Source organism: Cetorhinus maximus, chromosome 22, assembly GCF_964194155.1.
Source record: "Cetorhinus maximus chromosome 22, sCetMax3.hap1.1, whole genome shotgun sequence".
NCBI classification, from domain to species: domain Eukaryota; kingdom Metazoa; phylum Chordata; class Chondrichthyes; order Lamniformes; family Cetorhinidae; genus Cetorhinus; species Cetorhinus maximus.
Genome location: NC_135900.1, coordinates 72,038,252 through 72,053,438, shown reverse-complemented (window position 1 = coordinate 72,053,438; position 15,187 = coordinate 72,038,252). Strand labels below are relative to the sequence as shown.

At 43.5% G+C, this 15,187-nt stretch overlaps 1 protein-coding gene across 5 annotated transcripts in view; it reads right to left on the bottom strand.

Annotated features, from left to right (window-relative positions):
- Positions 1-2,727: 2,727 nt before the first annotated feature.
- The window catches only part of tbxas1 (thromboxane A synthase 1 (platelet)), a 242,859-nt gene continuing 230,399 nt past the window's right edge, over positions 2,728-15,187 (bottom strand). For 4 of the 5 annotated variants that reach the window (XM_078568528.1, XM_078568527.1, XM_078568529.1 and 1 more), the window contains exons 13-14: positions 6,356-6,518; positions 2,728-3,167 (exon numbers count right to left, since the gene is read on the bottom strand). In XM_078568528.1, coding sequence (XP_078424654.1) covers positions 3,087-3,167; positions 6,356-6,518 — 244 coding nt within the window. In that variant the 3' untranslated portion in view covers positions 2,728-3,086. The remainder of the gene's footprint in view (positions 3,168-6,355; positions 6,519-15,187) is intronic. The other variant, XM_078568531.1, reaches the window with a different exon arrangement.

The window sequence follows — 15,187 nt, the reverse complement described above, 5'->3', positions numbered from 1 at the left end:
CCAAATGCAGCAAGACCTACACAATATCCAGGCTTGGGCTGACAAGTGGCAAGGGCATTGACTGTCTCCAACAAGAGAGAATCTAACCATCTCCCTTTGACATTCAATGGCATTACCATCACTGAATTCCCCACTACCAACATCCTGGGGGTTATCATTAACCAGAAACTGAATTGGACTAGCCATATAAATACTGTGGCTACAAGAGCAGGTCAGAGGCTAGGAATCCTGCAGTGAGCCACCTCCTGCCTTCCCAAAGCCATTCCACCATCCACAAGGCACAAGTCAGGACTGTGATGGAATACTCCCCACTTGCCTGGATGAGTGCAGCTCCCAAAACACTTAAGAAGCTTGACACCATTCAGGACAAAGCAGCCTGCTTGATTGGCACCTCATCCACAAACATTCACTCACACGGGTGAACAGTAGTAGGAGTGTGTACTATCTACAAGGTGCACTGCAGGAACTCACAAAAGCTCCTTAGATAGCCCCTTCTAAAATACGGCTGCTACCATTTAGGAGGACAAGGGCAGCAGACACATGGGAACACCACCATCTGTAATTTCCCCCTCAAGCCACTCAAAGCCCTGGCTTGGAAATATATCACTGTTCCTTCACTGTCGCTGGGTCAAAATCCTGGAACTCCCTCCCTAACAACACTGTGGGTGTACCGACACCACAGGGACTGCAGCGGTTCAAGAAGGCAGCTCACCACCATCTTATCAAGGGCAATTAGGGATGGGCAATAAATGCTGGCCTAGTCAGCGGTGATCACATCCCTTGAAGGAATAAAAAATAATTGGAAATGCTGGGGTCATTTTCCTTAGAAAAGAGAAAGCTGAGAGGAGATTTGATGGATGTGTTCAGAATAATGAGGTGTCTGGACAGATTAGAAATAGAGCAACTGTTCCCAATGGAGAAAGCATAGAGACACTGATTTAAGTGATTGGTAAGAGAACTAAAGGCAACATGAGGTAAAATGTTTTTATGGTGAGTGGTTAGGACTGGCACTGCCTGGAAGTATGGTGGAAGCAGATTCAAACAAAGCCTTCAAAATAGCACAGGATAATTATCTGAAGAGTGAAGATTTACCGGGCTGCAGAGAAAAGGCAGGTGAATGGGACCAGCTGAGTTGCTTTTCCAGAGAGCTGACATGAACATGATGGACTCAATAGCTTCCTTCCATGCTGTAAGCATTCTATTATTCTGTGAATCATCCTACAAACTTGATGGCTGGACTGAGAGGCGACATGACTGGGCACCAGCCTAGATTCTGGAGTATGCCCAAAACAGTCACAGAGTTCGAGCATAATACTTAACGAGTGAATATTATACAAATAAGAGTCAGAGGGATTGAAATGTTTGATAACAACAGACTGGTAAATCGTGTGTCTGTATAGTTTCCATGTTGTGATCTGAGAGTCCCTTGAAACATGAACCCAGTATGTTGCTGCTTTAAGACATGCAGACATGCTCAGTGGGACTGGTGGGGGAATCCAGAACTACACCAGGCAACCAGTCCAAGACTAAGCAGTTGCTATGATAGTCGGGACAATGGAAATCTTTGAGCTTTTGTTGTGTTATTGAAATGGCTAATGCAATTGTTCCTGGAGGATTACAAAGACAAACTGTTATCAATTTCTGCAACAAATGTCTCGGGTTTTGTGCTTTAATGAAAATGTCACAGCCCTGGCAACACAATGCCTTAAAAAAAAATCAGTTTTGTGAAATGAAGATGGCCTCCCAAGAGTTGGGTTCCTTTTGGATTTCTTAGAGGGTGAAACCACAGGGCAATGACTTGGAGAGGCAAACCAGGTCACCAAATGTAGTGGAAGTAAGTTGTTCTTTATGCTGGGGGATGTGTGCAATAAAATCAGATAGCTTTCTGGTTTCCTAACTTAGTTTGAATTTACGCAGACTGTGTTTGGCAAAAAGATTTGTCTTATGTCACTCTTAGTATTTTGCATTCCCGATAAAATGGATAGACATAAATGAATATTGGGAAGGCTTTGGGCGTCGCTTGATAGCTATAGATGTACCGGTCACTCTGTAACGTGGCTGCAATGGTGTCCTTGAGAGTGCCGGCTAGTTTTGTCTTGCCAAGTTTGCAAAGGAGATTTACTTCTTGTCCTCCTGAGTCTGGGCTTTGTCTGAACTGTAACTGTGTTTGCATTTTACAGCACAAACCAAGATATCCTTCAGTTGTTGTTTTGGGACTTCAATCACATTTTAAAATTCTCCATTTGGATGTGGTTTACCTTCATAATGGTTTTTGAGACTACAAAGTTGTTTTTAAAAGAAAGCTGGCTCTTGTACGTATTTCATTTGACACTCAATTCTAAGAGTGCTTAAGGGTGCTTTGGTTCGACACAGCCAAATAACAGTACTAAAGGTGTCAAGGTAAATGCATTTGTGTGGAATTACGAACAGGAGTCAGCAAATAGCTGGACAATTCTATCAATCTTGGAGCGAAATTTGGAATGTCCGAACTTCAATTCTATGTGATTAGATTGTTTATGATAATAGGCAAAAGAACGAGAATTATTTTTATGCAGCAACTTGCTATGATCTGCTGGTCATTGTCATGTTACTGTTTGTGGAACTTTGCTGTGAGCAAATTGGTTGCTGTTTTTCCTACATTACAACTGTGACTCCACTTCAAAAGTACTTATTGACTCCAAAGTGCTTTGGGACGGCCTGAAGTTGTGAAAGATGCTATAGAAATGACATAAGAACTCAAGTGACTTAAGGTAGAGTGCAAAGATAGGAGATTTATTTTAATATTGCATAATCACATTGAACATCCATTATAATATTTTGTATGTTATAACATTTCCTCCAGTCTGCTGGTGCTTGTTATTTTCTGTATTAATCTTCAATCACAATGCATTATTTTCTGAATCTAACCTAAATCAATTCAAACCATGCTAATTGAGGACTAAACAAATTACTTCACAATAGGAGCACTTCCATCTCCCATTTACACCCGAGTCCAGGGCCTTGGTTAATCGTCAAGAAAGTCTTGATCATCAGTCAGATTCATTGATTAAGTAAGGCAGCTGAAACAATTGGCCACGCCCATGAGTTTAACCACTTCTGGGTACAATTTTGAGGACCACTCCCTCTTTCGGTCCAAGAGCGCCAAACGATCTTATCTGCACCGGAATCTGAAAAGAAGAGCAAGTGATCACCGATCGTAGGCTGAACACCAGGGGCAGGGGGTTATGTGAGTCCAGCTCTGACCATCACCGGAGGACCTTGTGAAACTCACACAATTCGACAGTTTGCAAGTAAAAAACATAGAAACATACAGAGACTTTTCAACCCATTGTGCCCCTGCTGGCTCTAAGTTCCAGTACCCGGCTCTTTCCCAAGAGCCCTGCAAACCTTTCCCTATTCAACTGTATATGCAGATCAGAAGAAATTGCTGTAATAAAAAAAATTCTCCTCATCTTCTCTCAGTTGCTTTGCCAATGGTAGAGGAATTGCACTCTAGGATTAATACGAGCATACATACAACATATGAATTAAGAGGAGTAGGCCATTCAGCCCCTCGAGCCTGCTCCGTCATTCAATAAGGTCATGGCTGATCTGATTGTGGCCTCAACACATTCCCACCTACCCCTGGTAACCTTTGACTGCCTTATTAGTCCAGTATCTATCTACGTCTGCCTTCAAAATATTCAATGACCTTGCCTCCACCACTCTCTAGGGAAAAAGAGTTCCAAAGACTCACAACCCTCTGAAGAAAAAAATTTCGCCTCATCTCTGTCTGAAATGGGAGACCCCTTATTTTTAAACTGTGTCCCCTAGTTCTAGTCTCTCCCACAAGGGGAAACATCCTTTCAGCATCCACCCTGTTAAGTCCCCTCAGGATCTTATGTTTCAATAAGATCACCTCAGTCTTCTGAACTCCAATAGATACAGGACCAGCCTGTTATACCTTTCCTCTTAAGGTAACACCCCCATCCCAGGTATCAGTCATGTAAACGTTCTCTGAATTGCTTTTATATCCTTTCTTAAATAAGGAGACCAAAACTGTACACAGTACTCCAGATGTGGTCTCACCAATATTCAGTACATTCCCCTTGCAATAAACAACAATGTTCCATTTGCCTTCCTAATCATTTGCTGAACCTACACGCTAACTTCTTGTGATTCATGTACCAGGACACCCAGATCCTTCCGTACCTCAGAGTTCGACAATCTCTCTCCATTTAAATAACATACCTCTTTTTTATTCTTCCTGCCAAAGTGGACAAGTTTGCACTTTTCCACATTATACTCCATCTGCCAAATTTTTGCCCATTCACTTAACCTGTCTAAATCCCTTTGCAGGCTCCTTAGGTCCTCTTCACAACTTACTCTCCTACCTACCTTTGTGTCATCAGCACATTTAGCAACTTTACATCCGGTCCCTTCATCCAAGTCATTGATATAAATTATAACTAGTTGTTACAAACAAACATGGTCCTCTGCTTTGCTTCTTTCAATAGGTAAGCTGGGCAGAATGTCACCTTGTGACGGTCACTGATGGTTAAATCAGAGGTTCCTTTCTCCTTCCTCCAGCTTTTGATGACCTAACCTGTAATGGGGAAATGGTCCTGACCGAGACAACCATCACAAGCATAAAGCTGGAAAATAGCCTTGCAGTCAATGGAATACAAATTATCAGTAGTGGGCTTCAGCTGAGGCTTTTACCGCATGGAAACTTGCATGTTAATGCAAGTCGCAATAAACTTGGGTGGAGCTGTAATTTGGTTAAGGGTCAAAGGTTGTACACAGACAAGCTGTAAGGCTGTGTACTCTCAGAAGGTTCAAGGGGGCTATTCTTTGTCTGCTTGTTATTTCTGAACTAGGGTACATAGCTCCTTTTGGGCCGCTCTGTAGTCAACTCTTTTAGCCTATGGCATCGCCAACTTGGTAGTCTTGGATCCAAGCCAGCTTATTGAATTGGCAGGAGCCTGGTGAGTGAGGTCATGAGGATAGCAACCTCATACTTGCCCATGCCAGGGATCCCCAGCACCTTGCTCTATGTCTGTGCCCTCCACTCGAAACTAAGAGATAGAAAAATATGGGAGCAGAGAAGAGGATTGCTCCTGCCAAATTTAAGGTTGTTCTTATATCTTCAAGCTGGGTACTAATGCAGAAGACATGCATTCCTTTGGAAAGGTGTAATCGCTGTAGAGTTGCACAGCATGTTGATTATGAATTATTCACATCCATACATCTGCAGCAAACTATACATCTTAAAACAGGCTTGGCCATAATAGTAAGGGTGTACACATCAGGATAGCCACACTCCATACCAACGCCACACCTTTAACCTGTGGAAGAACCTGTAAAGCAATTTCACAGTTTGACATCTCCCAGGATATTATGAGATTTGCGACTCCTGTTGCAGCTGCTGACTGTCCTAACACAATCCACCAAAGAAGATTAAGCTGTTAATATTTTATGGTAGGCAAGCAATTTGAAGTAAGTTTTTTTTCCTCAGAGAGATGAAGCTACCATTAATAATTTATTCCAGGCTAAAGATTTAAGATTCCTTGCACCTTGCTGTTACTGCAAATATTGAATGGAAGGAATTTATCTGTGATTTTAATTCAATCATTTGGTCTCCGTGTACTCTTTTTAAGTGCTCCCTTCTGTACTTGATCAAGTGAGGTATATTGATGCTGACATCCATTTCAGGCGCTCTGCCTAAGCAGCAAACAGTCCTAGGTTAGGTACAGCACAGTTAGACGCAGAGTACAAGTTCCTCTACATCTGCCCCATCTCAATAATGTGTATAACTGTCCCATGGACTCTCTGATAGAGTTATTGACCTCCTGAAACCCAGTGAAAGGTCAATGTCTAACCCACTACACCCAATGAAAGTCCAGTGTCGAAGGCACTTCATCCAGTAAATGGCCGCTATCGAACTTACTGCAGCCAGTGAGCCAGCGTCTAACTCCTGCACCAGTGAAAGGCCAGTGTCTAACTCATTAAACGGAGAATGTTTAAGCCCCAACACCTAGTGAAAAGCCTGTGTTTAAACCCCCACAGCCTGTGAAAGGCTAGCATCTAACTTCCTGCATCCAAGAGTCAGTGTCTAACCCACTGCAGCCAGTGACAGACTAGTGCCTATTCCCTTGCACATCTAGTGAAAAGCCAGTGTTCATGCTCTGGAACCATACAGTCCCTACATCCTGAAGTTACTTTTCTCATAATTTTCACACCATGTACTGTGAGCATGATTTCCTCTAATAAATCTGTGGGTAAAGACTCTGCATCTAGAACTCACACGCTATCTCTCTACTATTGAATAAACAAAGCCCAGTTATATGCTATGACAGAACTAAATGCTATATACCTGTGTTGCGGGGCAGGTCTGGAAACTATAACTATACAGAATCCGCACTAGCGCAATCTTGGCTTCCAACAGCGCCATTCTCATTCCCATACAGCTTCTGGGTCCAGCACCAAAGGGCAGGTACACAAAAGGATGGCGCTCTGTTTTCATCTCTGGACTGAATCTGATAATAAAACACATTGAAGAGGCAATGACATAAATTTAATTGGTGTAGGAGGAGGGATTAATATACAACTGGGATCAATATACCGAACACAGGACTGCTTTGAGTTTAGACTTCAGTTAATGAGAACTAAACTTGGCTTCTCAAGGTTCCTTAGCTCAGGGACCCGAGTGTGGCTGAGTGAGGGTAGCGTCAGAAATTCCTCTTGTAAACAGCATACGTGCTTCTGAAGACACATTTGAGCCCAATTTAGTTGTAAAAGAGAGGAGTATAAGCTGCTCACTTCAGGCACTCATTTGATAAGCAGAATTCTCTATGATCAGGATCTCGCACCTGCATCTCTCCTGTGATTAAAGTAATACCTGGATTATGTGCTCAAGTCTCTGAAGTGGGACTTGAACCCACAGCCATTTGATTCAGAGGCAAGGGTACTGTCCACTGAGCCACAGCTGATACTGAAAGAGAAGAAAATGTGAGGTACAAGGAAGGAATTTGAAGAAAGACAGTGAGTCTTCGCATCCTCTTTTCCTCTGTAATATTCTGCATGTACACACCCCAGGTCTTAGGAAAAATGCTGGCAGATGAAGTAAATTCAGACCACTGTAGGGGCGAAAAGAAGATTACAAAGTGCAGACTCCCACTTCACTTCTTAGAGGATGTCCTTGAAGTGACTGGGCACTGAATGGTTCACAAGATGGCAATGAGCACCAAGCAGCAGGGTGGAAGAAGGGAAGAATGAAGCACATTCAAAGAAACGGTTTTTAGAAATTTTCGGAAGGCGCAGATCGAAGTGAAGTGATTTGGGAGAGAATGCCAGGAGAGAGGAAGATAGTGTCTGAAAGACCTGGGGTCAATGGTGGAGCAGTGATGCAAAAGCAGTGTTCAGATGTCTGGGGAGTAGAGAGAGGAGGTTTGGCTGGAGGTCACTCAGGCAGAATTGAGTGAGGCATCCACAGAGATTGAAGATGACAGCAGCAGGAGGAAGGGAATTTAAGTTTTTACAATAACGACTTATATAATGCCTTTAACATAACAGAGCATCCCAAAGTGCTTCACGGGATCATTTTAAAGCAAAACTAGACATTGAACTGCATATGGTGATATTAGGGTAGATGGCCAAAAATTTGGTGGGAGATAGGCTTTAAGGAGCATCTTAAAGGAAGAAAGAGAGGTTGAGAGTTGGAGAGGTTTAGGGAGGGAACTTCAGAGCTTAGAGCCTAGGCAGTTTAAGTCATAGCAACCAATGATGGAGCGATAAATCAGGAATACTGAAGAAGCCAGAATTAGACCAATGCAGATATCTCAGAGGGTTATAGGGCTGAAGGAAAATTTCTTACAGCGATAGGAAGCAGCAGGGCCATGGTGGGATTTGAAAACAAGGAAGAGGATTTTAAAATCAAGGCATTGCTTAACCAGGAGTCAATGTAGATCAGCGAGCAGAAGGGTGATGAGTGAAGGGGACGGTGCAATTTAGGCAGCAGAGTTTTGGATGGCCTCAGGTTTACGGAGGGTAGAGTGTAAGAGACTAGCCAGGACTGTGCTGAAAAAGTCAAGCCTCGAGGTAACAACGGCATGGATGAGGGTTTCAGCAGCAAATAAGCTGAGGCAAGGGCAAAGTCAGGCAATGTTAGGAGGTGGAAACAGGCAGTCTTAGTGATGGAGCCATCGCCACAGTGCAGTTTTTGGATGACTGTGGGAGAAATAAAATGGGTTAACCATATATTCAAAACTGGGCTTATGGAATACAGATAAATCAGGTATGGTTATTTTATCAACTGTTTTGATATCAAACCAGAATTTTACCCCATGCCTACCTGTAGTATTTTTATTTGTACCCTTTTATCTGACACTGAATTTGAATATGAATTATCCTTTTAAGTGGGGCAGTCTGTGCGGGAATTGCCCTGCAATTGTATAATCTAGCCACCAGGCAGCAGACTCATTGGCCGATGCCACAGATTGGTCTGATGAAGGCAGCTTTCTGTGGATGCCTGTTGATCTGATGTAATTAGGAAATGCATTCATTCATTATTTCTGGATTTTGGGATGCTTGTGCTTCTGGAGACTCAGTCTCAGCTGTCCAGCCAGAGAAGAGCTCTTCACATTAACTAGATGCTAACTGGACGAGCTTGGTCAGTTCTAGAAATTATATCATGTTCCAAGGTGCATGATATGTGTTCATGTTTTAAACTCATGTTCAGAGACTCAATGGGCATCTTTATTATTTTTAGGCACCGAGGAGAGTAGAGAAATGTAAATTTTCTGTATTACGCTGTTTACTGCTCAGTCACTTGTTTCATCCATCCTTGTGTTCAGAGACTGAGGGCAGAATCTTTCCAGTCCAGTGCAGGTGCCAAGGCTGGGAAATTTAGAAAAAAAGTGTTGGGCTGGCCCACTGACATATTCCCACCTCCTCGCCCATTTCCCAGAGGCGGGAATGCACCGGTAATGGCAACACTCCTGGCAGCGGCGGGCAAATAATTAAGGCAATTATTTATGTAATTAGGGGACATTTTACGAACGGATTGCAAATTTGCTGAAGACACACACTTTGTCTGCAGCGCTCCCACACAAAGGGGGTGAAAGCAGAGCAGGGGGTCGGAGAGCCATATGAAGGTTTAACTTTGAAGGACCAACAGGCCATGCACCTGCAAAAGTTTACAAATAGATGTGCCTCACATGCAGACAGGTCCTACCGGACAATGCTAGGCAGGAGGGATTGTGTCATCATTATCACAGCTCCATCTTGCGCTACCCTCTCCTGCTCCATTCAGAGCAACAGCAGACAGCCTTCACAATGGGGGCTGCTGGTCCTTTGCTCCGGGAGCTCTGGTTGGCTCTCCCATCTCCGCAGGCACCCGCAGTCCCTAACTGGATGGTGAACACGTAGGCAGCCTAGTAATTAGACACTGCCCCCTAAAATTAAGCCAGTGGGTACGTGACAGAACCGCGCAGGACCAACTCCTGGAAATGGTCCCGATGTCAGGTTCCCAACACTTGCAGCAAAATTCTCCCCGAGTCTCAGTCTGAATGTTACACATGATACAAAAACTGTTTAAAAACAGGTTTTTTTTAAAAAAGAGGCTGTGTGGAAGAGAAAAGAACACAGATTCACTTCTCTGTCTCAGTAAAGAACAAATGAGCTGAATTCTGAAATCTTTTCAGGCAATCAGAAAGGTATTGATTACTAGCACTGTGTTTTCTTGGTAGAAATGGAAGCATGTTACTAGAGACAGCTGTGAAAGAGACACAAACTGAGACAGAGAGATGGACTGCCAGGCAATGATCCAGGAAAGAATTAAAAAAACACCATGTTCTATGTTTGCAAAGGTCCCTTAGAAAGTTAAAAACCAGTGTTGGCAAATTCGAGGACCCTTCCCTTTGCTGACAGATCCACAGTCTTCTTCACTGTCTAAACAGCACAGTGCTGTCCCAGAGCTACTAAAGTCCAGGATCGCCTTCCCTTCTGCTGAACACCATCTCCCCCCTGACTTACCTCCAACTGGCTCTTCTTGCATAACATTTTTAAAAAAATAACAGTGTGTTAATGCTGTCTGCCTTTATTAATATGCAAATAGGCCTGCAAGTTCAGACACTCAAAATGAGCTATGCCATGAATTGCAAATCTCTAGAACTTTCTGGTCAATTAATGCTACTTGCTGTTGGCTTTGCACAAATCACATCTCACCCTTAGCCTTGTCATTATTTTTAAGAACCTGCAGGATTTGCATGTTAATTGCCTATTAAATGCACTACAGAAAGTTAGGACTGGAACCTAACAGCCTAAGTACCTTTTTACGGTCACAATAATTGTTAATGCAATGCCAATTAACCTCTCATTTTATTTTTTTTTCTTTCTTTTGTCATGCCCGGTAAAGATATCATATTCTTAACTTTCAAGATACGGACTTTATGCGGTGTGAATTTTTTGAAATTGACCTTTTGAAAATGTGCCCTCTCAAAGTCTTTGCCAGAAAGTCAGGTGACTTCTGTTTGTGGTTTTGAACTGAGACAATGGGTGGAATCACCCCAGATTTGCACTAAGTGCGGTAGCGAGCGGGTAAAACGACCACAATGGCGGGTTTTCACACCGTATTGTCCCAAACCCGCTGCATTAGTTATGCATTCCCAGGGAACACGCCATTTCAATGGGGGGCAGGCCATTACCTCGCTGCTTCATCATGCCGGACACCATATTTAAAGTCCAGACACATCTCAGTGCTTCCAGTCCAGGGCAACTGCAGAGAAGATGTCCACGAAAGGCAAAAAGACTGCAGCCCCCAGGTTTAGTGACGTGTCACTGGAACGCTTTTGGATGCCGTGGAGGCCCGCCATGATGTCCTCTACCCCCACTCTGGCCGCAGGATGGGCAGCAGCGTGACCAACCAGGCTTGGAAGGCGGTGACAGTGGTGATCAGTGCCAGTGCTGCACAGAAGAGGTTGGCCATCCAATGCAAATGGAGGATAAATGATCTCATCCGTGCAGCCAGGGTAAGGCAACCATCTCATCACTCTAAACTCACATACTCAAGCCCATCACACATTCACTGGCATCTCACTCATTGCCAACTCAAGGGACATCTCTCACACGTACCCTCACATCTTCATTTGGCCTCATCTCCTCTGGAGACTGCCTCCTCAGCCCTCACCATCTTGAGGCCACTTGCACAGATCAACATGTGCCCCCCACACACACCCTGGGTTACCTTCCTTCCCCAGTACAATCCTCATTCTGCAGCCTCTTCCCTTGCCTGAGGCCACTTCTCCCCCTTCACCAATCAAGCTCTAGCCCTGCAGCCATTGAAAAGCCACCCACATATGGTTAATCTGGTAGGTAGAGACCTGCTGTGAGCCCCCCCCTAAAAGTGATGTGGCGCTGTCTGCGAAGCCTGGCGCTGTTGATTGCGAGTGCTGACCGAAGCAAGGTAATCAAACATTGAAGTCCTGAGTGAAGTGCAGCCCACCAGGTGCACGTTACTTATGTGCTGTTGTGGGCAGATGACCCAGCTTGGGTGGGGGGAACGATTCTGGCAGGCTGCCCTAATAATGATATGCAGATGTATTACAATGAGGTTCCCGACATCTGATGCCGGGAAACGCGGCCTGCCATTGGCGGGCTGAGCGGACGATTACAAACTGGTTTCGTCGTGAGTCCGCTCATGCCACTGAACGTGCCCGACACTGGTGGGCATGAAATATCCCAGCCAATATATCTAGGAGGTTACTTCAAAACATAAATAGGTTTTCCAGGTGCAAATTGATCACCCTCATCAGCTCAATGGAAGAGATTTAGCAAGCAATTGCTGCCACATCTATCAGGGCCAAGAGGATGAAATGTCAAATGAAGTTTTCCAGTGAGCTAATCATAGCTGGTATGTTGATGGGTTATCAATCATTCCCCTACAACATATCAATCACCCCAGCTCCAAACCATTATGTGGACAACAGGAGGCACTGAAACTTGCCATCACAAGATCAAAATTAGCTGGATAGGAGTCGAGACCTTATTGCTCCACAAGAGAACCCAGCAGGTCAGTCTAGAAACCAACTGGGCAAGAAGGACCATTTGTCCAGCAAGAACCAGTCGGCCCAGCCAGTAAGCGAGGGAGAGAAGGAGGGGCTAACTTTCATCTGCAAATATTTGTCTCTACAGAAACTTGGCCATAACTTGTCTGAATTCCCAGAGGTTTCCGTTCATCCAAAGAACGAGAGAGAACCCATCCAGTCCCGCAAAATGTGCACCTTAAAGGGTTGAAATTTGAACGTGCGATTTACTTCTTGTATTTCTGCTAATATCTAGACTTGTGTATGTGTTTGTGTGTATGAGGGAGTGAGTGGGTTTCATTGAGTTTACATTTCGGGGAGTTGTGTGAATAAATGTTATCTTTTCTTCTGATTTAAACTTACTCAAAATACTGCTTACTGTTTATTACTGAAAGTCACAACACTCAAAAAGGTTTAAAACACTTCCTCTAAATCATATCATGGTGCAGACAACCAAGAGGTGAGGAGAAGGTGGAAAAGTTATCCCACCACCACTCACTCCATCCATATCACTTCTTTCTTTCTCTTAATCCAATCCTTCTTTTCTTTTCTTTACTTCTCTGTCTGTACCTGATTTGAATCTAATTCACCTTCCTTTTCCATCATTCTTTTGTTTCTTTCTCAACAGTTGAATTTCATTGATTAAAGGGACATACTGTTGTCCCACGTTTTACTCACGTCCCTAGTGCCTAGGTGTGCTCATGCACCATTAACAGCTTGAAAAAACTGTTCACACTCGAAGGAAAAAGTCTAAGCAAAGAAGTACTCTGTAAGATGCCTGAAGCTGGCAAGATCTTGCCCAATGTGCTTTCCTCATTTTCAAAAATAATGGCAAGGAAGTAGAATTTCCAATTGTATCTATTCTTGGCCAACACTGCCATCTTTGGATCATTTTTGGCCCCATGCCCTGTGCAAATTAATAAAAGCATCCATCATTGGGAAGAGAATTAACCTCTGTGGAGGCAAATATGTCTTTTTTTATTTTAAAATAACACAGGCATTGAAGAATGACAGGACTGATAAAAGCGGAAGAATGGATGTTGTAAAAGAGCTGGACAGATGAGGAGTATATCTTTCCCCAGAGGATGCATGATGAGACCACACTAGTGCATAAACGTTAAGCAAGAAATACAATTACTCCCTGTAGACTGCTCAATTGATATTCATGTTTGCTTTTGTGCAGCCAAAACACTTGTCTCTCTTTTAACTATTTATTCTTATGTTGCTTCTTTATCATAAACGGGTGCAAAAACAGAGGCTTTAACCATCTATACTTTAATGCAGCAAGCAAAACTGTTTTCTTATGTTGAAATCTTCTCATTTACACACTTTAACTTGCTGACAGTAAGCTAAGCAAATTCTACACTACTTCATTTCAATCTTTTCCCTTCGTCTTCTGAAGACTCTAACATTTTATGAGGTTGGTGTCGTAGGTATCAGTAGCCTTCCAGTACTTCCTAACGAGCACTGCTCATCTATAAACCTACATGGTTGCTACCAAGCTATTCGAATTTGGAGTGGATCACAGATAAGTCCAATTTGGTCTTTATACTCACACATGCGTGTGCACATACGCACAAAAATGCTTTCTAATCCACAGTGGTCAGTAGATAGTGATCAGGGCTGGTAACTGTTGCTGTTTTACTCCCTTCAATATTGCATCCCAAATGCAACGCTCAAGTTGTGTGTTGAGTTGAGTCAGCACAGATCGAGGACAACTTGGGGGGGCTTTTTGGCTTGTACGAGTTAAGGCTTGCAAGTGGACTGTAGGCCTGAGTGGATGAGCACTAGACCAATAAAAAGTAAGGTAATTCTCAGTTTCTTCCACCAAAGAAACCCAGAAGGTGATGTGGAATTACCTTTCTTTCTGAGATAGCAAGATTATCAATGTGGAGATTTGTAATACAAAATTAGGATCCCTTCAACAATAACTTGGTACAATAGAATTTTACTCAGTCAGAAACAAGATATTGGCTCCTTCCTTAGCACCTGTTTTTTTTTGATGCTACAGCTGCCATTTTGGCTCCAAATATAGTGTATTTCTGGCAGCCATGTCAGATGCCAGTTTGCTGAAGGAGGCACAAGCATAGGGAGTGTTCACTGGAAATACATAAGAGTAAGTAGACTGTGATGTCAATTAACGAGCTGATTTGGTGTGGGCTCTCATTTTGGATCTTAATGCTCCAGCTAACATTTTCTCTTTGCCTTGCACAACTGAAACAGAGCAGGAAGGACCCCCTATTTAAATTGTTCAACAACTTTCGGATTCGTTGCTGATTGATTTCTATTAGATATTGCTGAGCTTGATTGCTATTAGATATTGCTGAGTTGTTTAAGTGTTTGGTACTTTATAGAATTATTTACAGTTGCTAAAGTCTAAAAGGCTGGTGTGGCAGGTGTTGAAGGACTTGGTCCTGCGCTAGTAGACATTCCCCTTGGAAAACAGCAAGAGTGGGAGAGTGAGCAGAGGTCACACAGAGGAGGACAAGCTGCTCAACAAGGAAGGAGGAGAAGTGTCAGAAATGGACTTGTAGTAGGAGGTCTTATGCAGCAAGTGTGTTCATGGAAAAATTGCCCTACCTGATCCTCAACAAGGAACAACATGAGAGACATCTGCATTTCACTAAGGCAGCCACAACTGCAATCTCAGAGCAGGGCGAGGACTGCATTGTCAGTGACTGTGAAGCTGACCCTGGCCATGAACTTTTTTTTTATCGGGTTCCTTCCAGGCTGTTGCATAAGGGAGGCACACTGAGTGTAATAAACTTGAAGAGTGCAGGACAGGTTTCTTGTAAGAAACAGTAAACTTTATTAACAGGCTTCAGGGGAGACTACATGCTTGTTCCAAGGCCAAGGCTAAAAAGCTCCGTCCCTAAGATTCCCTGTGCTTAGGGCTGATTGGTCTATACAGTCACATGATCCTCATAACAGGAAGAAATTGTTCAACTTACAATCATTACACTGAGGTTCTGTACTCAAGAGGAACAACTATATTTCATTCTCTCTTGACAGAAAGAAGCAGGTGGAGCAAGCACCCGGCTTTGAGAGGACTGCAGGCTTCCCCATGGTGCAGAGGCCACTAACTACACCCACATCACTTTGCAGGTGCTGCATGTCAATTCTTA